Source organism: Lepeophtheirus salmonis, chromosome 5 (genome assembly GCF_016086655.4).
Source record: "Lepeophtheirus salmonis chromosome 5, UVic_Lsal_1.4, whole genome shotgun sequence".
Taxonomy (NCBI): domain Eukaryota; kingdom Metazoa; phylum Arthropoda; class Copepoda; order Siphonostomatoida; family Caligidae; genus Lepeophtheirus; species Lepeophtheirus salmonis.
This window is the reverse complement of record NC_052135.2, coordinates 43,277,983-43,303,898: the sequence shown is the minus strand read 5'-3', so window position 1 is coordinate 43,303,898 and position 25,916 is coordinate 43,277,983. Positions and strand designations below refer to the sequence as shown.

Here is a 25,916-nt window from a genome sequence, read left to right as displayed (position 1 = left end):
CTCACAGGCCACCTCTGTAGCCAATTACAAAGAATGAGCATTTAAATTTGCAATGCGCTCCAATAATTGTTATAAGTTAAAAGGAGTGAGGATTTTTTATTAAATTTTAAATCCTTTCCATTAGGTCATGAACTATGCCCATAAATTGGATATGGAAGAAACAACTCGGGAATTTATGAACTCCTACAGATATGAACGCCCTAGCACTCTCACATACAGGCGATCCTTCAACACATCTCCAAGGCCCTTTTCATCTTCATACAACTATTATTCATCCAGGAAATTCGACAAGGATTACCTCTACAACTCCAATGATCTATTAAGCTCTTACAAGCACTATCGCATCTCCAACTCTACACTTACTGACCGAAATCAGCGAGCCAAGAGCCCTCTTCTAACTCGCGAGATTGATAGATACTATAAACCCAGACCCAACTTCATTGGAGACGTAAACTCTGGACCATCACAAACCTTCCGTCACTACAACTACAGACCCATCCCCTACTTTGGTGGCTCGGATTACTATCAGTATGTTCCTAGAATCACATCATATTGGAATAAAGAAGTGTATCCCGATTATCTACCAGTCTATTAATCCAACTAACATCTTACTTAAACAAAATATTATTGATTTTTTAAGATTGTACATTTATATAAACCCCCTGTGATTAAAATTTTGTAAAACTTTTTTTTTATGAATTCATAACTAATTAAAATTCCTCTTTATCTGACCTAAAACATTACATATATAATTCACCATTTCTTCCAATGTAGAATACATATTAATCATAATTAACTTCTAATAATAACCCATACCATACATATTGAATCATCACTATCCCACGGGCTGGCCCCATACCGATCATAATTATTTATTTATTTATTCAATTTCATGAATTTAACAAAGAAGCAAAGAAAAAAAACATATAATTATCTCCTTTTTCAGAATGATGAGACCAAAACGACACATCTAATCTGAAACCTTTTTTACATTTGTACTATTGATCTGTGTTTTTTCTACTCTATTTTGTAACATTATACTTTATCCAATGAAATATCACTTTTTTTTATATGTTACAATAACTAACAAATACAATATATGACCCATTGACACCTACATTCTGTAGAGTAAATCATATTAATAGAAGCATGACCCCAAAAATGGCCTTTATATAGATATAGAAATAACAAAATCCTTTTTATGAATAGTTTATTTGTACTTTTTTTTTCTCTTCTTTTTCCAATTCCTTTCATATTTTTCCTTAATTTTTTTAAAAAATTTCATCAACATGTTATTCAATGATATATGCACTAAATACTATCAATAAAATAATTTGTAATAAGTAAATTTATTATTAATAACGAATGTATAATCTTGTATAATCAGATATAAAGTAAATAAATTTTCTGCAAAAAAATATATATATATATATATTATAAAAAGATTACAAATCTCAATGTTTTTTAATCAATGACTTATGAAGATGACTCCAAAAGTTTTTTTTATTTTTCTCATTAAAATCCTCACGCCACTCCAAATAGGTATGCGTACAGAGAAAGTATTTCAACTCTCGAATCATCCTTGATTTTGTTCGTAGTTTAAGTCCTTTTTTCACAAGGATCAAGTCTCTAAATGGTTGTCTTTGCATTAAATCATAAGCAAGTTGATATTCAAATCGACACCACTTGCTCTCTAGATATGAGTCAGAGAGGATAACGATACATGCCCTACTCTTTTCCAGAGATTCTACAATGTTTTCTGCTATGGATTTCCCAGGAATAAAGTCTCGAGTATGAACACAGAGTTTCATATTTGAACTATTATTCTCAACATTAGGGAGGAGGTCTTTATCAATCCACTTCTCATCTCTGCTATCATAAGATACAAATGCATCGTACTCAAATGTAGACTGGATGTGTGCCCCACTTATAGTCTTTAGGTTAAACTTTGTTATGAGTTTTTTATTTTGTTTGGTTATTATGAATTTTAAATATAGCCAATTGGACCTTACTTTAAAGTATACTCCCATCATGATGAGTAAAGAAATTAAAACGACTCCACCAATAAAGGAAATTGTTAGTAACCAATTGGAGAGCGGTATTTTGTTTTTATGAATTCTAGGTATAAACGTTTCCTCACCCGAGCTTTGGCTTAGGAAATTAATAAACGAAATGACTTCACTCTTCCAGTGGCAAAAATAGCCATTTCCTCCTTTGAAGTTAACTATTTTTACAGGACATTTCAAAGATATGATATAAAAGTAAGATATAGCTTCTGAACATTTGAAAAGTGTTTCTGTCATGTCTAAATATTTAAGGCGACAAAATAATTCAGTCATTTCCTCTGTCAAACAAAATGGCACTCGATTTTTGCGAAGAATAAGACTTGTCAACTGTGTATGACTTGTCTGGTTAAAAAGAACACTTCCATTGTCACATGTATCAACAGCATTATTACTCAGATCAAGGACCTCTAGATTTTTAAACTCCTCTAGGTGATAGGCTTCTAACCTGTACTTTAAACTGCCAATTAGATATATTTTTCTAAGTTTTCCTTCATATATTTTTTCTCTCGGGGTTTTATTAGGGTGTAGGGGCAGTCCAGATAGATCCATTTCTTCCAGATATTTCATTCCATGAAAATCTTCAAATTTGAAATAGTATTTTGGAGTATATATAGTATTCTTGAGTGATAGTATCTTCAAATTTGGAAATTGTCTCTTAAATATTCCTCCTCTTTCCTTTAGACTCCTATTAAATTCATGAAATTGGATAAAACAATTTTCAAACTTTAAAATCTTCAAATTTGGAGAATGGTGGCCCATCCCTTCGAAACTTTTGATATTGAATGAAAGGTAACTGAAGTTTAGCTCCTCTATGGTAGGTATTGAAGTAATGTTAGGGTTTATTTCAAATTGCTCAATATTTTGGCTCAATCTTGGTTTTCCCATCTTTAAGACCTTTAATTTTGAAGAAATCAAGTCCTTCGGAATAGCTTGGAAATAATTATTCTGTAAATCGATTTCTTGAATACTACTAAATATTTCTCCACGTATTGATGAAAGCTTACAATCTGACAAAATTATTTTTCTAATGTTTTTGTCTTTGCTGAATAAATTTGATGTAATTGGATTAAGATAATTTCCACCGAGATCCAATGAATTTAGTTTTGGAAGACATTTAAGTATTTTGTCAATAACCACTTTTTGCATTTCTTTTTTATTTATTTCGTTATAACCAATACTTAGCGATGTTACTGATATTGGAAATTGAAACGGATGAATTATAAAGCCAGTTATGGAAAATAATTTGGAGTTATCATTCAAGACCAGAGTTTCCAAGTTTGTTAAATGTTTGAGAGCATCTACAATAAAAAGCAAAATGAGTGTATTTATATTTAGTAATTAATTAATGTTCAACTTACCAAACTCAATATAGATTAATTTGCAGCTGCTTAACGAAAGCGTTTGAAGCTTGGATTTTAATATTGGCTTAAAAAAGTTATCATTGATAGAAATAATGGGGTTTGAGTCCAAAATAAGAGTATTTAAAGTGGGCAACAATTCCAATTCTTTCGAATAAGAAAAAGAGATATTCGTTAACCGATTCTTTGATAGATTCAAATATTTCAATCCCTCGGTGTCAATGAAAATATCCCAAACCGAATTTTCTTCAGATACAAATTCAAGTTTACAATTATATATTGTAATATTTTCAAGGTTTTCGACCTTGGAAAAGGCACCTGTCTCTATCTTTTCAAAAGCTGAATTATCTGATAGAATCATGCTCCGCGTTGCTATGTGATTGAATACATTTTTTGACACTCGAATTAAGTTTTCCGTCTTGCACAGTTTCAAAACACATAGGTCGTCAAGATAAGGAATTAAGCTTAATATGGTTTTTTCTGTAACGTTGGGCCCACAGCAAACGAGATCCTCATTAAGAGACAATGAACAACTTTTATTAGTTAAGGAAGAAATATATTTTGAACTTTTTCTATCATTATAAGCATCCATCCATTCAAATGAACACTTGCAAAAGCCAATGATCAACAGGAAAACGGAATAAGTCTTCTGAATATATTTTAGCTTCATGACTTTTCCTGCGGCTATTTCATTTAATACTCAATCGAAGAAAACTTCTTCTTCCCTCTTCCATTCACAATCGACGACTACATTGTTTAATCTAGAAATATTAACACCACATAAAACAACAATAATATCTAGATAAAGTTCCAAACAGCATTCCCCCTCCCTCTCAGAAACTTCGTTGTTTTTCGGATCAACAAAAGCATAAAATAAGTGAAATTTTATGATTTGAATACTTCAAAAAATGCCTTTTCGTAATCGATTCCAAAATATGAGCCGTTCGGTCTTGCAATATACATTCGGCCAAGTTATATATGTCCATGTTTTTAAAATATAGTTGAGTCCTTTATCATTTATTTTTTTTGGTACCTTATCTTTTATGATTACCAGAAACTGTTCCTGGCTGAAAAAAAATCAATATACGTATACATATATATAGAGAGTAAGAATGTCGTCAATAATAGGTATATTAGTGTTGAGACTCGGTCCGGGACTGGTTTTATACCATTTTTGTTTTAAAAGATTTTTTCATGAACGATTTGGATCATTATTTCGGTGAAGGCCTCGATCTCAGACCGTGGACGAATTATCTTTCGGTTTCACTCTGTCGACCGATTTTCTCTCTAACCAAGTTAAACTCGTATGAACACTTTAAAGTACATATAACGTTATTATAGGGATGTTCTCAGTTTGGGTAACACACATGGTGTCATCAACAATTCCTCTATAAAATTGGTCAAGACTGAATTCTAAATAATGAGACCGATGTTGATCGATTTTGTTTTTGGGACTGTTCCAGATGGAATTTTTCTTTGAGAGCGGTCTTGACATAATTTTTTCAAGAGGCAGAATTAATTTGGCCGAATAAAAATTATAAAATTCTCAAAGTAGTTTTAATTTCGTTTTTTTTTTTTTCATTTTTCGAAAATTACATTCTGAATCTGAGTTGTAGAGCATTTATTAAAGTTTTTTGTTTGGTCAAGAAAGGAAAATATTTGTTTTAGTCAAACAAATTATATAAAAAAATATTATTTGACGAATACATTTTGTCTAGTCATAGTTGACGAAATTAACACTGTCTCAGAGCAATTTAAGATTTCCAGACCGAACCCTACACTAATAAACATGTTGTAATATTTAATCAGATCAGATACCTTTTTTTCATTTGATTTTGTGCCACATGGATCTCAAAAGCGCACCATCTACTGTTTACAAAAGAAGGGCTTAGGACAGCAATGAATTTCCTGCTCTTATCGATGCAGCTCACAATATTATCTACGACCATCATTCCGACTTTGAAGTCCCTTTCATGAACACAGACATTGAAGTCTTCCTCTAAGTGGGGAATCAATTCTGAAAAGACCCATTCACGGTCTTTATCACTGTAAGAAATAAAGGCATCATAGGTGTATGATCTATTATTGTTCTTGTTTTCATCATAATTCATTTTGGAAGTCATCCAGTGATAGCTGATGTAATAACGATTAGAGTACACGTATCGGATTCCAATCGTGAGACTAGATAAGGATATTATGAGGAGTGTAAACAATAGTTTATTAAGCCATGTAATAGTAGTTGCATTCCCTTCAATATGAGGAGGGAAAAAGTCCTTAAAATTTTCAAACAAATTTTTAAAGGACACATATCTAATGGTATGGTTTCGAGGAAAATGGCAAAATATTCCAGAGCCGTTCTCATATTCGAACACATTTAAACTGAAACAAAACTTAATATATATATATTCTAAAGATTAATTTTAAATAATGGTTATAGCTATAATTACCCTGATCTGTGCAAGGTGAGGTTATGAAAGTGTATCACATCAAAGCCACAAGTAAGTCTTAAATTATCACTCATATCCAAGAAAGATAGTTTGGAGAAATCCTTAAGCATGGATGTAGATATATGAGTAATGGCACATTGCCTCAAAAATAATGTATGAAGTTTCTTATTTTGCAAAAATATTGGTTTTTCCCATGGGATGAGTCTATTGTGGCTCAAATCAAGGGTTTTCAAATTAGGAAAGTATGACCACATTCGAACATACATTTGATCGTCTATTGAATTATCCTGAAAATCATTAAAAGTGTTGGTTAAGTTTATAAACTCTAATCTTGAACAGCATTTCAAATTCATTGAAGAGAAGTCATTGGGAATTCCGTTGAATAAATTAGTATGGGAAATATCCAAATATCGAAGATGCTGCATTGCAGCTACATGTCCCCCATTTAGATCCTTTAAATTTTTGCAATTTGATAAGTGCAACTTTTTTAGGCTTTTAAGTTCAATAAAAGAGCCCTCCTCTATGGTTTGAACAATGGAATCACTAAGATCCAATTCTTCTAAATTATATAGCCCTTCAAAAGTATATCTATGAATTATATCAGTCTTTAATCCTCTAAGTCGAAGAACTTTTAGTTTGGTCATTGGATTTTCTTTAAATATATTAGGTTCAATGACGAATTTTGGATTTTGTCCAGATACTTCTCGTTGATAAGAAAGGTCTAAAAATTCCAAAGTCGGCAGAAGAAATCCAGGCCAAAGTTTGTTGAGATGGTTCTTTCTTAGAGAAATGGCTTTTAGACTTGATCCGAGATGCAAGAAAGTGTAATTTCTGATCGAAATAACTTCAGAGTTGTCAATTATCATCACTCGAAGATGAGGCAATTTGACGGATTTATTTAGAAAATATCCAAAATGGAAATAAATATTATTGGACAAATTAAGAACTTCAACCCTGCTTGTTTGTAATTGGTACAGGATATATTGCGGAACTAAGAGCAGACCCAAATCACTCAAGCCCAAAATTTTAATATTTTTTATAAACGGATGTAGAGTAATCCAGAATGGATATTTTGCTCCAAGAGTAAAAAGTTCTTTATTACCTCGTAAGTCCAAATGATTTAAACCTTTCAGGTACTTAAAAACTTTAGTCCCAATAATTTTAATGTGACAGTTTCGAAGATTAAGTTCCACCAATGGGGAATATCGAAGTGGATAGAAAATTTTATTATGTAAAGCTCCTAGGTTTCGATTATCCATCAAACTCAAATACTCAAGTTGTAACAGAATAGGTTGCTTGATTGATGGTTGCACATAAGCTAAACTTATACAATTATTACTCAAAATAAGTCGTACCAAGTGAGGAAACCCAATAAAGGAATCCCAAAAAATAAATGAATTCAAATTACCAGTTCCATGAGAAAATTTCCCTCCGTAAATTTCGAGTCCTATGATTCGATCCGAATTTTCACCACCGTTTATCAACTCTAATGTCTCGGCATAAATTCTGAGATATCGTGTGTGGATGTTTGAAATATTTGGTAATTTTTTTAGGGTGAAATGGTTCTCTAATTGAAGAAAGTGTAGTTCTGAGTGAGTCCATGTAAAAGGGTTTGAGATTTCGTTTTCACAAAACATAATTTTTTCATTGTTTTCAAAATATCTACAATTCTTTGGGGGAATGTATGACATAGATGGGGGTTGGATGAGCTCTCTTGTAAAGCAGACGGGGATTTTTAATAAATATGCAACGTCACAAGTAGAATTAGGTCCTCTAATATTGAGTGGAGCTATATCCGCTGAGAACTTATCCATTGAACTATTCTCATGATCCACAAAGTTATCAGTGTAATGATATTGACAATTTATACTTTTAATATACAATAATGTAGAAACTATGTAGAAATTCACAGAACTAGGCATTATCTTCTCAGTGCACAAATCTTGACAAGTGAAAGAAAAAAAACTCGAGTCAAACCTTCTTGTCTGTTTCATACTACATATGTATTAGATATGTATACTGTTATCAATATCTTATCTCTGTTTGTTAAAGGAGAGTCAATCTGTCAAATCTTCATCAATATTACTTTAAACAAGGAATACTCATCACATGGTTCGCGCACTTATTTTTCTTCTTCCTGTAGTTGACCAACTTAAGGTTATTTTTTTAATTTCTATATAATGAAAATATTCATAAAACGAAACAAGGAATTTAATCAAAACAATTGTGTCATAAATTTATTAATTATATAACTTCATATTTAATACATGAGTTTTAAAATCCTCGATTTGAGCAGTTTGACAATTATTGGGTTCAAAAATTCATAGGGCACAATTGCAAATATACATGAATAATTACACAGAAAAAATAAAAATGTCTTACTAAAGACCTCCTAGTGTTATTAACGTAGGGTTAATGTTGTGTGTTTTTGAAAAATTACAGAGTAGTTATATGGAAATAATGATTAAATATTTTTATAAATATCAAATAAGACAATCAGTTTCTTTTGAATTCAAAAAATTCTCAATTTCTAACCAAAAACAAAAAAAAACGATTTAAATTTTTGTTCCCTAAAAAAAAAGTTTTTTTCAATTTACTACATCATTGTTATTAAATCACTCATTATATAATTACTCTCTAATAATATAAAAAATAATCTTTGGTTTGTCAAAAAGAAGAAGGAATTGAACAAATGAATGCACGCACGTTCCATGTATAAAGTATTCTAAACATTACAATTTTGTTATCATACATTTACTTAAGATATTTTTCAGCCCAGTTTGTACGAATTTGTTTCTTGACACCCCTGGTTTTAGAGGTAGAATTGGGATCTAGGATACTACTGGAATATGATTCAGTTTTAGTTCCTATTACAGATGTATTTTTAAAGTCCCCTAAAAAGCCAAATCCTTCTCCAAGGAAGCTAAATGACTTTTTATTACTAACTCCATTTTTTGGTTCAGAAAATACTTTCTTCGATTCGTTTTTAAAAGGAGAATCGATTGCTTTTAATCGTCTATGTCTGTCGTGCTTTGAGTGATATAGTCCGGCAGATAATATCCGTCCTCCTTCAAGTAGAAGGGAAGATTTCTCTACAGAAGGGGTTGTATTACTTTTAATGGGTTGATGAATTGTAAATTTTCGAGGTAAAATTATTTCCTCATTTTCGTTTTCGTTAAAACGAACAGATGATTCCTTATGAAGAACATTTTTTTGTTTGCTTTCCTCATCATTATTTCTATAAATGTTTTTAATAGTAAAAGCGGATAGCAAATCCCCAGATGACCTGAGAATAGGCTCCTTTATCCGGTGCTTAGTGGTACTCTCGTTGATGGAACCATTTTGCATTAAGATTGGCTCCTTATCAAAAGGTAAACTATGATGATTTGTTGGACGTAGGAGTTGCACACCTTGAACCTCACTGAGCGGACCAATATTCTGTAGTGACTTATGCTTAATATTGTCACTTTTTTTTAAATCAACCCCTTGAAAAAAGAATGTTTCAATGCATCAGGCGCTGAGCTTCTCCAAGAAGGATTCCACTCTAATAAGGTTTGTAAAAAAGAAATTGCCATGCTCGAGCAATTTGATCCAGCTATCTGCAAAATAATTATACAGTTTTTTTAATTTATTAATTTCATAAAAGATCTAAAAAGGGTCGATAGAGCGTTATTACAAAGGACCAAATTGCAAATTTTAATTGAAGGCAACGGCTTATTGGGCTTTATAGTTCATATATTTAATAAAAATATTTCTTAGAAATCTATATGAACTTGCATCAAATGGCATAAAAAAAATAACACCTGTATTAAATAGAACTTGATGTCAGTAATATTTTAATTGAATCAAACTAATAGATACTAAAAACATCTATAAAATGGAATAGACATTATAATTAATTTATATTTTGGTTGAGTTAGGAACAAGAAAAATAGGATAATCACCATAAAACATCTCATCCTAACACCTGTATTTGTTAATTTAAAGGCTCCACTCTGTAAAATATATATGCTGATGCAATTAAATATTGTCAATACATATTGGGATCTAACATACACATATAAAGCTAGACGTTAGAGATACATATTTAATTTTGATGTACAAGGTGCAGGAACAAATTTTTCCCGTCGATTTAATCGCATTTAATATTTTTTTAAAGTGAGATGTTGTGTTTTTTTTATCATGTTATAAATAAGCCTTGTTTTGATGCCGTTTTTAGTTTTGAATGGCCCACCAAATGAGTGAACATGAGGGGAAAAGGTATGGTGTATCCGACTTCCTTGGCACACCTATAGCTCAAAAAGTCATCTCTCTCATCGTTGGGGTGAATTTGAGAACCATCTACAGTATCCAATAACGTTGGCAAACGGACGTCCAGAGCTCCAGTAAGTAGAGTTTTGTACCCAATACATTTCTGATTTCAGGCCAAAAACATGTGGCCTCCGTCATTCCTGACTTGAATCCCCCTGATTATTATTGGTGGTGTGCAATCAAATCAAAAATGCAACACCATACCGAAATTGGATGATCTGAAGTACGCCATCTCCAAGATTTGGGCCAACTACCGTAAGGATAAAAATTTTCAAAAGACTGTACCAGCTTCAGGCACCGTATTGAGGTTGTTATTGCTTCTAATGGAGGCCATATCGAATAAGATGCAGCCTCTCTAATTTGTCAATCCTTTTCGTAAATATATTTTTTTTCAGATCAGTTAATAAAATTTCGAAAGATTTGTTTTTTGCGGACATGAAAAATTTGCTTCCACACTCTTTAAATGTTTAATCCTTTTTTTTTCCATTTTCAATTTTCCATCAAATACGCAGTTTACCATTTTCTTAAATCTAAATGAAAAAGGTATTTATTCATCTAAAATTTGACTCCTTAGGCCCCTAAGATGACCAATTTCATCAAATCTGACATCATTGGAAAACACTCTATTGACACATATTAATTCTTGCACAACTTACTTATACACCCTCGATTTCAACAAAAATATAGCATCTTTAGATCTCAAGCACATAAGCTTCACTCACGTAAGAGCTCTCAAATTAAATCAATTATTAATTACGTTTTTAAAAGTTTTGCAATAAGACCGGAATAAATTTCAGATTACACATACATGGGTATTTACATAGATAAATCAGATGTAAAAAATATGCTGATATAATGTAATATATTATCAGTATAACTATTATATATGTTCAAATATATTTAAGATAAAGATTTAAGTCAATATTTGAAAAGTATATTGTGATTAACGAATAATTGATAAAAGAGGCCTGTATAATAATTTTTTTTATTTCAATAATCACTCCACCCAAATGTACGGAATTGTTATCACCAATTTAAGCATTGCATTATAACTTTTTGGAGCTATTCAGTTAGCATATTTTGAAGAACTTTTACTAAATTTTGATCTACGAAATGGTAATTTTCTTTTTTTAAAGGTGAGGTTCCGTGGGAAGAAATACTATTGGCGGATAAATATGGAAACTGACGATCTAGCAGTTTTATTATGAAATCTGCAAAGGTTGGTCTTAAACTTCAACAATTTTGATTTTCAAAATGAAGATGTCATGTTACCACAAACGTTTATAATTTATGGGAAGGACAATTCCACAAAATGAATATTCATTCTGTATTTTCCACGTTATAACTTTTTATAGATTTTTTTTTTAAAACAAGTGAATTATTTTTTGTGGCATGTTCCAAATTTTTTTTTTTTTAAATCTCTTACTTTAGGAATCAAAAGGCTCATGTTGTGTCGACTCGAACAATTATCGACTCAGTTCGACTCAACTTGAGTCGAAGGTTTTTCAAGTTCGAAAAGACGCGAATCGACTTCATATTTTATTGAGTCGATTGAATTTTTATTACTAAACCTCATTAAATATTTTTAGTTGCGTTCCTAAATGATTTTCTAATGAAACCCAAATTCTAATAACGTTTTAGAAAATCCCTGAGGAATCAGCCTAGACATATACCATGGCTTATTAACGAGTTGCACGATCTCACAGTTAGAAAAACATGCTCGCCGCAATAGTACATGAAAAGTAGGTTAGTAATACACACTGAAATTATTGATTGAATGTATATTAATTAATGAATAGCGGGAACTGATTTTTTTTTTTTTTTAATTTTCTAATTTATCAACTCTAGTCACGCCAATGCAACACTAAAATATTTTTTTATTGTTGGTAGATCAAAATATCGTGTTTTTAAATATTGGTCTTTTGATAGTTTTAAAAAATAACAAGCTAAACTTGAATAAGTGGAAACAATCCTTAATTCAATATCGTTAAAAATTGAAGAATCATTTGAAATTAAGTATACCTGAGAAAGAGGGATTGGATTTTGAACCGTAGGAAATCGAAAATTAATTTTGGTGGCCAAAGTGAATCCATCCAACCAGTCTTCTTTGTTTGGACTTCCTAAGACATTACAAACTTTATACAGCTGATCAATCTCAGATGTCCCTAAGAGATAAATCCATATTAGTATTTATAAATGTAAATATCACGTTTTGGTTAAATACCTGGAAAAAGTGGTCTTTTCGTGAAAAGTTCACTTGTGATACAACCAAGAGCCCATAAATCGATAGGAGAGTTGTAGTTTGTTGAACGTAGGAGCACTTCGGGAGCTCGATACCTTTAGTGAACAATTATGATTGTTTATATATAAAGAAAAGCCTATATATTGTCAAATCTGGATTATAAGAACAAAATTCCACTAAGATCAACTTCTTCTTTTTTTTGCTTAAGATCAATATTAATAACATTGTTTTCCGAATAGGAGAAACTTCTAATACCTAACCACAAATTAGTTTCAAAAATACAAGCATAAAAATTCCACAAAATAACCAAATAAATGGTTAAAGATAATGTTTAAAACTAATGTTTGTACTAATCATACATTCAGTGCCAAAATCACGGATTTGTTATTACTACTACTAAAATAATCATTAGGTCCCTCCGGAGATTACGATCCTCAATGCATAATGATGTACGTATATGATAAATATTATTAATAATCTCTTAGCTTTTTGTCATAAAATTCTTGCAAATTAATGAGTGTTTTTTTTTTTTTTTTTAAAAGAATAGTATTATTTTTAATAAGTATCTTTATATAAGTTCATAAAACGCAGTCGCTTGCAGTTCGAATGATATATCCTAATTTTTATGAAATGAGGAGTACACAAACATGAAAGAGAAAAATTACAACCATTGGATCTTTATCAAGATCACTATAGTCTAAGGATTAAATAAGTCAATGAAGGCTGATAACCCCAGGCAAATAACTTTTTTTTTCATCTGCCAAAACGTTTACTTAAGCAGTAATGGGTTCGAACCGCAGGCTACCAATGCATGCTTATAAATATAATTAGTGATTATTAATAATTTTCAGATTGGCTAGTATCAACTTCACCTCTGTTCAAAGATGCCTTTAAAATCGAATCTATTATTACAGGGATCCAAAACGCTATTTAAGGGATAAAAATTGAAAAGAAACCTATTTCGGATGGGTCGAGAGTCTGGTTTCGAGAAATATAGAGTAATTGCACAGGTTCTCAAATCATGGAAAGAACTTTTCAAAGTTTGTGAACAATGGACTCAACAAATCTTTTATTGCAGAAAAAAGACAAAAAACGTGACGTTAGTTAATGCACGAATGTCGTGTTGTCTCCTTTGTTTTATATCTTATACCAAGCTAAATTTATGTGTATTTTACATAATGTATAATTATATTTATTTGCTTTATTGTTAGAAAATTTTAATTGTTGAATAATCTTTTTGCAAGTAGTTGAATAATAATAATAAAAAATTATAAAATAGATAGTAAAAAAAAGATTCTTAATAAAATATTGCTATACAAAGAACTCTCATTAATTTACTTATATGACATGAAAAATACCATCCTGCTCTTAAATAGATTAGTAAAATTAAGAGATTAGGAACAATATTTCGCTAATATCATTATCTACTATAATGTAATATTATAGTTCTATGGTTGTATGTCCCCTAATAAAAACGCATAGGGTATTTATTTCATAAACAGAGACAGATATAAACTTTAAGCATAAAATAAAAGTTATTCAGAATTCTAAGTTATACCTAGGGCTATGTTTTATTCTGATCAAACCAGAATCCTAGGCTCTTGAGGGCAAGTTTAGTTTTTTTAAGGTATAGGGTGCCCATTCAAAAATGCAACAAAAAAATTAAAAATCCAAAAAATGAATTATTGTACTAACGGATAAATGTAGAATGTATACTGAATGCGAATCAAAAAGGGGGAAGAAGAGAATTAGCATGTTAGTCTTAGTATGTATCTTCATTATTATGGTTCTAATTATTATATTGTCTATAGACAAGTTTACGAAATTCTGGAGTTATTTAAATAAATAGTAAAATAATTCGTAATAAAATATATAATACGTATACGTCCTATTATAATATTAAAATATGAATATATCGACATATTATACATATATTACGATTGGGAGTAGGTCATTATTTTTCCGCAAAATACCTTTGGACAAATTGTCCTTTGGTGAAATGTCTGCTCACGATAATAAATATACTGCAAATAGACTCTATACTTTTGGAAAATCGGACCTCTAATCGGTCCTTGAGATAGTCCCAAATTTTTAATTTCCACTACAGTATTAATTTAGGCCAAATTTAAGCATTTCTTATTCCTATCAAGTAACGTCACGTTCTTAAGATTAAATTCAGACTAGAGAAAAAAAATTGGGACTGAGACATCCTAGCAAAAAAATAAGGAAAATAGAATAAATACGCCCAAAAACTAATATTAAACTATATACTTCAATTTTTATGTACAAACAAAAATTTTTTTATAGAATTTTATTTGAAATTTGGATTAAAATTATAATCCAGATATAATCAACCGTTTTGCTCTTATCCGGATTTGACTGTATAAATATATATTAATTAAATTTACCAACGAGTTGAAACATAGTCAGTGAAGGCTTGATTTGATCTAATTTCCCGAGCAAGACCAAAGTCAGCTATTTTTACATTGTTTGGACCTGTTGTTAAAATATTTTCTGGTTTTAAGTCCCTATGAAAGAACCCAAGTTGATGCATATATGCCAGACCCTAAAAAGAATTATATGAATGTTACATTGAGAATATATGGTAGATATTTTGGTATCAGGTTTTATCCATTATGTCTTTATTAAGGGTCTATGTATGAGTATATATTTATTTGTAGTACTATCTATTAACGACAATTAAAAAAAAGTAAAACTAATTATCCTTAAAATGAAGAATTCATTTAATCTTTTACTTACGGATCCGGGATTATGAGTCTTTTTTTAAAGGACTCATTGACTAGTGACACATTACTGATAACCATTATCTTACTTGAGGCCTGAATAAATCTAGGATACTCCAGCGAGTGAAAGAAAGGAATATTTCAACAATAAAGACTAAAGATAAATTTCAATCCTAGAGCGGCAAATATGGAATGGTGAAATTTTTTTTTTTATAAATATAAAAATTTTCATGCCTTAAAGTTCAGCAGGAGTATCAAATAATTTGAATTTCCCCTACCCCAAAAAAAATTCTTTGGATTTTTTTTTCTATTTAGTATGCCTTTACGGGGAAAAAATCATATTACAACCAATAGATATTTTATAAGTTTCGCTTTCGGAAAAGTTCCTGCCAAAGAGAAGAGTAGATATATGAAATGAAAGACTTTTGGGCGTGTAAGAAACGTGCATAAGATGATATAAGAATAAATAAAGAAAATGGCTGGTCTACTCAACAAATATTTCAATGATCAACGCTAGTAGGTTGTCGAGCTTTTGAAAGCTAGTTAATAGTTATCTACTTATTAGTGTTAAAACATTGTACAAAAAACTACTAACTAAATGGTAACAATTGAATGCCGAACATATAATAATCAAGTAATGCCTCGATAATGATTTCATATAGATGTAAATTTGCTGTGCAAACTACCAGCTCTTAGCAGTCATTGCGTTCCTCTCTACTTGAATATAGCTCCCTGTAACAAAATGTTTGGTTGGTATTTTAATTTCTAAACTAAGGTCAAATATAAATTGGGCATTTCTCCTTTTCTGGACTTTTGTGTGAAGATTATTTTTGTATAAACTCAACTCTTGCTTCATTTTCTACTATAAAACATTAATAATAATAAAAAACGTAGTATAATTTAAATAATAATTATTATTATCAAAGAAAAAAATACATACAGCAATGAAAAAATGTATATGAAAAAAAGTTGCAAAAATGTCACTTCCTCATATACACATGAGTCTTAAATGAATGGCACTCAAGGTCGATATAAACTTACTCCCACGACTTGCAACTATGTACTTTCAAGGTTATTTTTTGTCATATTATTTTTGTCAGTTATATGTATGTTCTTATGAATTGCAAACCCCCTCCTTGAATAACTTTTCAATGTTTTCTCATTAATTGTTCGTGTGTTGAACACGCAATGTTCCTTATATATTTTTGTGTCTTTTACAAAATATAGAAACATAGTCGATATTTGTGGCTTTGATATGGATCAAAATAATTGGCGTAGAACATAGTTCAGTACATAATTAGTCAAAATATTTATATCCTTCACTCTTATAAAAACAATAAAATATATGTGTTTTTTTTGTGTATCACTATACCATTTTTTGAAGTAAAAAATACTCCACAAAAAAATGGATAAAATTTATTAAGAAAATAACCTCAATGCTCCACTGAGTTACAGATCTGAAATTACATATTTGTGCTTTCCAATGATAGTTAATTGTTTCACTTGTCAAATGATATTCAAATTAAATGGCAGAAAAAATTAAGGAAATCAACTTAGTTGCCACGGTGCTTTATTAGATTAGCGTCAACAGCTATGAGAACAAAGATATAAATACAAATCCCACTCTATATCTAGCAAGGTCAATATAAACAGTCATTACTCCGATTTCGATCCTTAATTCTACTCTGAGTCCAACAAGGCCTTGTTGTTATAACTCCTCCATAAATTATCAGCGTTACTCTGTCATTAACGCACAAAAACACCTGTGGTTATTACACAATCATAAGTTATCTCCATATGTAGAGACTTGGACGCGAGACTAGCAACTCAACTTAGCATTGAGTCTTTATTTTGAATACTTGTAATCCGACTTGATCCAATTATCTAAGGCACGGAACTTGACATGGACTCGATGGTTAAGACACAGCTTGACTTGGATATATAATATATACTGAACTTAAAAAATGCATTAACACTATGGATCCTATATTATAATTATAGACTTGAAATGAACTGAAAAGAAGGTTTAGGACTGGACTAGAATTAAACTTCTGAACACAGACTTCAGTTTTTACCTGAACTTACAATGTCAGGACTTTTTCCTACCTCTGAAACAACATAAATTAAGGAACCATAAGATTGGTAGTATTAACGAGAGCCATAAACGATCATATCAACTAGATATATTAACTTTATTATAAGAAATAATGCATATGACCAGCACTATTAATTGATAACTATAATAAAGTAAATTATATATGTCTTCATTAATTAATTATTTATATTAATGATCTAGTGGAATGTGTAGGCTAAAGAAGAGAATTTTTGTATATATTAAAAAAAATATGATTTTCATAAACAAGTAAAAAAAGATAGATTTTATCTAAATATGTGTTTTATTTAAAAAAATTTTACATAGCATTTTTTCAAAAATTATGTGTTAAAAGTTTTGTGGTACATGAAGTTCTTCATAATTTCAAAGACAGTACTAAATGTTAAAAGTTTGAAAACCACTGCACAAATAGACAAGGGGTAGTATTGTTCGGTATACCTTTACCACAGAGTTGACCTTATATTGTTGGTACACATTTTATCATTTTCTATCCGGAATGACATTGGTGCAAAATAACGGGGGAGGCAACAAGACATCTTATCTATGAGCATAGCAAGCTGACACAGTTAGAAAGAGCAAGAAGATTCTAAATTTTATCAAGAGCAACATATATTCTGCCAAAGTTTGACTCTTTTCTGATAAAGAAAAAAAAACCATTGATGCCACTGTGAATAAGTAAAACTAATCTAATGAACAGTAAGTTGCACTATATTCCCAATTATATTGAAAAATTTACAGGGTGCTGGCCGGTCAACACTTCCGATTAGTAATTAAACTCTATTTTTTGAATGAACAATCGATTTTAATAATAAAATAATTTTTATTTTTAAACCCACATTGTATTGTAAAAAAAAATTGCTATTTTTGGATGAATTTTGGTGGAGTTTTATTACTAACCGGAAGTGTTGACCGACCGGAGTTCTGTGAATTTTTGCCGGACAAAAAAATAATCTTCCGCTAGATTCTTACCAATACCAAAGCACAACTCAAGACCATAAAGGATTTTGGATTAGTTAAAGTGAGTTTCGTAGCACACATTCTAGTACAGTATAAAAAGAAGTAAATTAATATTAAATGTTTCCATAGCCTATAGTTAGTGGCCTGTTAGGCGATGATCACATTGTGATCCCACTCTAAAATTTTATCTGCAGAAACAATAAATTGGGCTACCTTCAAAAAAAAAATCGGCCAAATAAAATTTGCGGCCTGGTAGGGGTACCATTTTGAAGTACACGGCAAAAATGTGTTCGGTATTTTGACAGAAAGAAAGTAAAATCCAATCACTATGAAGGGAGTTATCATCTTTTAAAGTATAAGATGGGCACGTTTTTTTTCGACATTTTCCAGAACTTTGAACGGCCCTAAAATGGTCCCTGTGTGTCCCAGTTATCTTAAATTTCGCACAAGGAGCTTTCTTATAACGCTTAAACGTTTAATAAGTGTACCAAAAATCATCAAAATCGGTGTTGGTCATGCTGTAAATCCTAAAAAAGGATGTACACTTGACATGGAATTACCCAATATTGTAAAATATTATATTTGTGTTTTAACAATGATAAAAGGAAAGGAAGTAGATAAATCGACAGCTTACAACAAAACGCAATGTAAATTGTTTGTGGCTGAGCACGTCATTACCTTTATAGTATCTTGCAAACTTTCATACGAAAAGAAACAGAAAAAAGTGTCAAAATTGGTGGTACCAGTTAACAAATTTTTCCCAACTATGGAATTAGTATTAAATAATTGTTGAGAATAGTTCACTGCTGTTTAAAAAGAGCCCATTCAAATTCAAACTATCTATGTTCAGAACACTGAACAAGAGAAAAGAAGCAGAAGCATTAACAATTGACCACAAAACACAGTATAACATTTTATCTAAGTGTGCACGCCATTGTTGTAACTTGCAAACTTTCTTTATGAAAAAAAATAAAAAATACCCCAAAATCGGTTGCTAACTTAGTTAGTTCATTCTTCCCAAATATGGAACTATTATTCAAAAATTGTGAAGAATTGTTAATTTGTTAACACATCTTGTATATTAGTAAGCAAACGTTGTGTCAACTGTGGCATGGTTAAAAATGTTGATCAGATTTGGTTAAACAAAATATATGTTTTAAATATTTCGCTTGTATTGTATATTGTACACTTTGAATATATTATGTACATAATATTATATTATATGCAGGTAAATCAAATTTGTTATAAATCCCTAGTATACTCAAGTTTGTATGTATACTGTATACACATAATTGAGTTCCTAATCCGTTACCACATATAATGTAACAATCAAAATAAACTTTCCTTATAAAGATTCTTATGACATAATTATATGTATTCTTTGGCTAAATTATTTCATAAATGTATTCAGATGAGCATATAATCTCAGGATACCGTTTCCCCGTTATTTCTCGGGATTTTACAACTATGGAAAATTCCGGAAAATCCTTCATTTAATTAATCCATAAAATAAGTTTCATTTAATTATATATAATACCCCAAAAATAAGCTTTTTCAAAACTTTGACTAGGCTTTTACAGGGCGGATAAGGGTTATGATATTTACAGTTAAATAGGACCCGCAGGATCTAAAAAAATTCAATCCGTACACATATAGTGAGTAGGATTAGGTAAAAATTTAAAATTACTTCTTAAAATAAATCAGATGAAATGCTTGAATTCCACAGTATTTATCATTTACTAATGAGATCTTGTAATTTCTTGTAAAAAGAAAATTTCTCAGAAAAGGATCAACCCTAGTATATACATATTGTATGACCGCCAGCAATGAAAAAAATATGATGTGGCGTTATGCTAAAAAAAACGATCACTCACAATTTCAAGAAAATTAATATTTGAATTTTTTTTTTTAATTTAATTTTTTTGTGAACAGCTTACAATTTAAAGAATGTTTGAGAGAAGAGCAGCTTAGCTATGATAACGATTAATTAAATTAGCTAGGAGCAGCTAAGAGAAAAAGAAACATAAACCCCCACTCCATATCCACCAATGATATGGAGTGGAATTACTCTGATGTCGATCCTGAATTATTCTCCGAATCCAACAAGGACTTACACATATAACTCCACAACCAATCTTCAGTGCTACTCTGCGTCATTAACTCACTTGTCATTACTTCTTACTTATTGTTCTCTTTTCAAGAATAAAAGATTAGCAATAACAGCTTTAGAAAATTTAAAAAAAAAACCTTTTCAGGTTCCAACCACAATACATTCTATACAAAAGTATATTCTAATATTATACACACAGAGGTTTTAATCCTTCTATACGATGACCTCACATATACAGTGGGAATTAAATTACTGAAAGATTATTGTTGATACTATAATATATATGTATTTATACTTTTTTACATTTTTAATATTGTCCCTACAATTAACCAATCTCTCAGTTAACGTGTTTTGCCCTATTCTGAACAATTTGGCGGAGAAGCCATTTTTACACACAACCTTAGTGACTCCCATCATGGAGCCCTTATTTTCTACTGGAGCCGCTGTAGACCCAAAAAAAAATCACCACTTCGACCATGAAATTACAAGGGAGCTAATATGAAGTGAAGAGGGAGGCCAAAAGGGAGCAAAAAAGATTTTGTCTGACAAATCGACGTTACAATATTTCTCACTTAAGTAACGAAATCTCTACACACAATACTCTTAATTTAATGACGTCAAAGTTAATGGGACTCTAATTCTGCCCCCCCCCCTCTATATGTTTGTTTGTTGTATGTGCCGATATTGTAACAATACAAATAAAGGTACTTATCTAACACAATATGAACACAAACAATAGGGGATTAATGTATATTTGCTATGAGGGTATTATATTGTATTCATGTTGACCTACAGACAGTTATAAGAAGCAAAGTCATCCATCAAATATCCTTTCTGAGCCAATTACATATCCCACTCTGTGATTAAATATTGAAAGAAACAATTTAATGACTATATATAGTTATATGATTTGAAAGCAACTCAATGTTTGGTTCATGGAGAGTTTTTATTGACGTCATACACCTCGTTATATTTATTGTATATAACAATCTTCCCTCCAAAAAGATATAGGAAGAAATTGGTCAAAATCAATTGGTAGTAGACTACTAGTAGTGTTGAGACTCAGTCTGATTTGCTCTAATGTGATTTTTTCTTGGCATATTTGGACTGATATTTTACACTAAACTGTAAACCTTGCCCTTGACTCGAAAGTTATATTATACAGAACTCAAAATTCCTTAACATAGTGCCCCTATATGATAATTGTGCACTTGAAATGAGCTCAAAAGAAATCTGAGGATTCAAACTGGGCTCCATAAAAATATCAAAGGACTTTTATTTGAGATAATATAAGTACATGAAAATTTAAGCCATTGAATAATTTTGCTTTTAAATAAATGAACTCTATTTTACAAATCTAGGTCCTTTACTAAAAGAAATTCTTAAAAAATCCTTGAAATCAAACCAAACCAAAAAATGTAACCAAACCAATACTGCATTGCTGAGAAAAATATGGGTTATTGTTTTTTTACATGTTATGGTCGTAAATGCGCACAAATAATTTTTCTTGGATAAAAATAAAGTTAATTCGTTAAAAAGTAAGATTCTTTAAATGATAAACTCAAACTATTTTTTTAAACATTTTTAAAACATTAAGGACAAGAATACTTCAATGAGTAGAAATTGTTTCAATATTATTTCAAAGTCTTAAATAATTTTAAAATATTAATTTTTTTATTTTAATTATGTTTAACTTCACAACAAACTATGATTTATATCATTGTGATAAAAAATGCGGAATTTATTATATTTTTAAAGAAAAGGTAATATTTTTTTTACCTTTTTAGGGTACTTACTGGACATTTTTTCCTGATTTTGAAATAATTCAAATATTTTTTGAATATGGAAATATTTACCATAAAACTATACTTCATTTGTTTACTTTTATTTAGATCCTTCAATGAAAAAATGAAACTAAATCATTTAGATCTTGTACTAAAAAATAATCTTTAAAAAGCATTCTGTAGACCCTAAAAGCAGAAATTTTGGGTAAAATGTTTGTTTATCTATTTTTTGTGGTACAAGCAATTTGAACACACCATCTAAATTGAAAGGCAAAAAAAGTTGAAATTTTGTTGAATAGTGTAATTAATAAAAAGCAGAAATCTACTTTTTTAAAAGACTGGTAGTCAAAAATGTTCATAATCCTACTACAGTATTTTTTTTTTTTTTTTTTTTTTTGGTTCTAACTTTAATTATTATCTTTATGCAAAATGAAAATAAATAAATTGTACAATGCATTTAACATCTTCTGATTTTTTAAATCAATGACTCATGATATATCTCTACACAAAACCTTTGTATGAAAGTGTATGGATAATGTAGGAGAGACTTGTACTAGTGATGAAAATAGTGTGCCTTTTGGGCATGCTAAAAAACAAAACCGAATAATTGTAACCCTGACCTATGAAAAGGGAGGGTTGAAAGACGAAAATAAACAAGGACATCGTCAATTACTCCGATGTCGATCTTCAATTCTACTTTGACTCCTAAAAGGGCTTACAATTATAACTCCGCAACAAATCCTCAAGATTACTCTCTGTCATTTATGAGCACTCACAAATGTTCAATCAGGTTTGAATATAATTGAATGTAGTGGAAAAGGAAGTTAACTACTCAAGGGTTAAATAATAAGGACAACAGATGAGGAAAATAAAATTAATATTACAAATTCCAAAAAAAGATTTGCATCCCTACCGGGGACGCGTGTGAGGATTGTAACATACCCATTTTCTCGAACATAAAAAAATCAAAAAATTTACATTACAATTGTATGTATAATATAATTCAGATTAGTTTTTTCCTAATTTTATTTAAGATATTGTATAAAAACAATTTTTTGGGACAGTTGCAACATTTGATGGGTTGCATTCAAATTTAATTTGTAGAAAAGCTATTTACCGGTTCAATCTATAAATATACATCCCAACAATTGCAAACATATGTTTTCTAAAATTTTGCCGTATTTGAGTTAAAAAGCTCTCAGTGATTGATCCAAAGGCAAAAAATGTTACAATTGTCCCATGTGTCTTCTGCATAATATGTAAATTTGGAAGTAGGTCATTTTGCTCTAGGCTTCACTTATAAATTTGCCCAGTTAATTAAGCATTCAAATAATTTTAGATCTTGCTCTTTGATAAAATGTTAAAAAATGACCTACTTATGAATATTTTCACATTTATATCTGTCCTTGAGTCTTTTCAAACAAGGTGTTCTGAGAAAAGGAGTAATATAGCTTATAGTCAACCCCATGAACAGACTTTGAGTCGTAGCCTAATTGTATTTTGCAACCTTTTATCCAAAAATAAACAAAAAAAAAGGCCCATCATTAGTTATTATCAATTTTTCCCAACTACGGAATAATTATTCAATAGTTCACAACAGAATAAAAGTGAGGTGCAATTTAACCAACCAACGTTACAAACTCTGATTTGGTGAATAGAACCCGAAGCATCGGCAGCTAACAAAAAAACACTCAGTAAATTTTTGTGTTAGTAACCTTTATCCAAGGATGGGTACTTCAAAATTTTGAAGGGACTATAATTTTTTTTTTTTTTTTTTATTTATGTTATTATCCACCTTTCAGTAATCGTCAAAGGTTTAGAGAGCACATTAAAAATACAAGAGTGTTACTCAGAAGAATTGGAATGTGGTGTGGCCATGGACATCATGTTGAATACCCTATAGTGCCCTTGTAGTTAGTTATTATTATTTTTTTGTTTGAAAATTAGAGAAAGCAATATTCATATTCTTCTTACCTGAAGTATTTGATAAATAACATTCATGATCCAATCTTCTTCAAAGAAACCGTCTTTTTGTCGCATGACCCCCAAAAGATCACCCTTAATATAGTCGAATATGAAATATAGCCGATTGTTCTCTCGAATGACCTCTCTTAATTTGATTACATTGGGATGATGAAGTTTTTTCAGCGTCTTTACCTCCTTAAGATTCATGACTTCATCCCATGAGTAATACTTTCGTTTCATACTCTTTATTGCGACTTTTTCTTGTGTTTCAACATTCAAGGCTAAATAAACATAGCCATAGGTGCCATCGCCAATTAGGCCCACTATTTTATAGCGACGGAGACCAGTTAGTTGCTTATCCACCTTCTCAGGCATTTTTCCATAGGAAGTTGCCTTATGTGGTCTTTTTATTAGTTCTTTAGAAGTAATAGTGAGAGACCAGAGTAATGACGATGTTAATATTTAAGTTACCAAATGTCATCATTTTTATGCTGGAATTATTCATCAATTTCATAATATATTAATGTATGTAAAATAGAATGTTCAAGAAATGTTTTTGTTTTTTTAATGTCAGGGGGCGTGGGGTATAGTACCAAAATGTTGGTGTTTTTTTGGTAAAAAAAGAGGATGTATAAAGTTTTAGGCATATAAATCAATGTTTAGAGGTTGCATGCATCCATTGAAATTACAAAATGTCATATTTTTTAGGTAAAAGCTACACTTACTTAAAAAATATATAGTGTATATTATTATTCACGATGTGAAAGCACTTAATTAAACCTACATTTAATGCACACAGAACCTTGAAAAATGTATATTTGAGGCCTTCAGGGAATTTCTACATTTTATGTAGCTAATAACTTCATTATTCATTGATTCTATCAGATAATTGAATACAATTTCAAATATTTATAGCAGTATTAGTCATACGATTAATGGATTATTTTTGCAATATCTTTTTGGAAAGCAAATTATGTAGTTCTCACTATGTAATCATAAAATTGAATTAAAATACTCACTTTTTAAACAACAACTTCTTAATAAAATATATTTTTTAAACAGTAGCCAAACAACACAAACTTGTTCATAATTTTAAAAGCTTTATTAATTAATTAAATTTTGGTTACATTTGAGGAATAAATGGGCAAAAAAATTTCCTGGAAATCTTTCCAGCTTTTTTTTTTTTTTTTCATATAAATAAGCTAATAACTTTTTCAATATGTAATATTTTGGTCTCTAATGGCCTCTTTGGGGTTATTTGAATCTACACAGGGGTGCGTGGACAAAATCTTCTCAGTATTCATTCGATGCATTATTACCCACTCTTTAATTTTTAATTAAATTAATTTGTATGGTTTATGGTAAAAAAAAACCAGAAGGTCACAAAACAAATTGATATTGCTATTTGAAGTGTTTATTGCAAACCAGGTTACCAAAACTGCAATCAAGTATTTACTTGTCAAATTTTAGATGGATTAGTTTGCAAGTTTACACAACTATTATACATACAAACACAGTTTATATTGATATAGAGATTAGAAAAATGCCTTACTTTGAAAAGGTAAGTAATTTTGATAATTCACTGCTGTTTGACAATTTTTATTCGGTTATTTTTCATTCTCCTGTATTTGATGTTCTCCTCAGCAGAACTGAATATTTTTTTTCTTGTAGTATGAGAAAAAATATAAGTGTATGTTGTAATCCAGTGTCTTCAATGATAGCTCCTATACAATTAGAAGAGCATGAATAAAATGTGGGAGGACGGAGACGGGGAACAAATATCAGAAGGGGGAGGAAGAAATTGTTGTTTTAGTTGTTT

The 25,916-nt window shown here is 30.3% G+C and overlaps 4 protein-coding genes across 7 annotated transcripts in view; 1 reads left to right on the top strand and 3 right to left on the bottom strand.

Moving 5' to 3' along the window:
- LOC121117212 (uncharacterized) overlaps positions 1-1,418 on the top strand; it is a 5,218-nt gene extending 3,800 nt beyond the window's left edge. For 2 of the 3 annotated variants that reach the window (XM_040711568.2, XM_071888693.1), the window contains 2 exons: positions 125-528; positions 947-1,418. In XM_040711568.2, the coding sequence (XP_040567502.1) occupies positions 125-528; positions 947-974 (432 nt within the window). In that variant the 3' untranslated portion in view covers positions 975-1,418. Of the gene's footprint in view, positions 1-124 lie in introns of all 3 variants that reach the window. The other variant, XM_040711566.2, reaches the window with a different exon arrangement.
- On the bottom strand, positions 1,331-4,246 carry LOC121117211 (toll-like receptor 2 type-2). The gene is made up of 2 exons (XM_071888690.1): positions 3,425-4,246; positions 1,331-3,364 (listed from the first exon to the last, which is right to left on the bottom strand). The coding sequence occupies exons 1-2, from the start codon at positions 4,092-4,094 to the stop codon at positions 1,455-1,457; spliced, it is 2,580 nt and encodes an 859-aa protein (XP_071744791.1). The 5' UTR covers positions 4,095-4,246; the 3' UTR covers positions 1,331-1,454.
- LOC121117209 (toll-like receptor 2) lies at positions 4,246-8,416 on the bottom strand. Its single transcript, XM_040711564.2, has 3 exons — positions 5,872-8,416; positions 5,243-5,803; positions 4,246-4,491 (listed from the first exon to the last, which is right to left on the bottom strand). The coding sequence occupies exons 1-3, from the start codon at positions 7,863-7,865 to the stop codon at positions 4,326-4,328; spliced, it is 2,721 nt and encodes a 906-aa protein (XP_040567498.2). The 5' UTR covers positions 7,866-8,416; the 3' UTR covers positions 4,246-4,325.
- LOC121118823 (serine/threonine-protein kinase dyf-5) lies at positions 8,069-25,916 on the bottom strand. 2 transcript variants are annotated; one of them, XM_040713422.2, is made up of 6 exons: positions 25,650-25,916; positions 24,107-24,588; positions 14,833-14,990; positions 12,407-12,519; positions 12,205-12,347; positions 8,069-9,470 (listed from the first exon to the last, which is right to left on the bottom strand). In XM_040713422.2, the coding sequence occupies exons 2-6, from the start codon at positions 24,470-24,472 to the stop codon at positions 9,345-9,347; spliced, it is 906 nt and encodes a 301-aa protein (XP_040569356.1). In that variant the 5' UTR covers positions 24,473-24,588; positions 25,650-25,916; the 3' UTR covers positions 8,069-9,344. The 2 variants fall into 2 exon arrangements, with proteins under 2 accessions (XP_040569356.1, XP_071744792.1); XM_071888691.1 differs by lacking the exon at positions 8,069-9,470 and having other exon boundaries at positions 11,957-12,347; positions 25,650-25,845.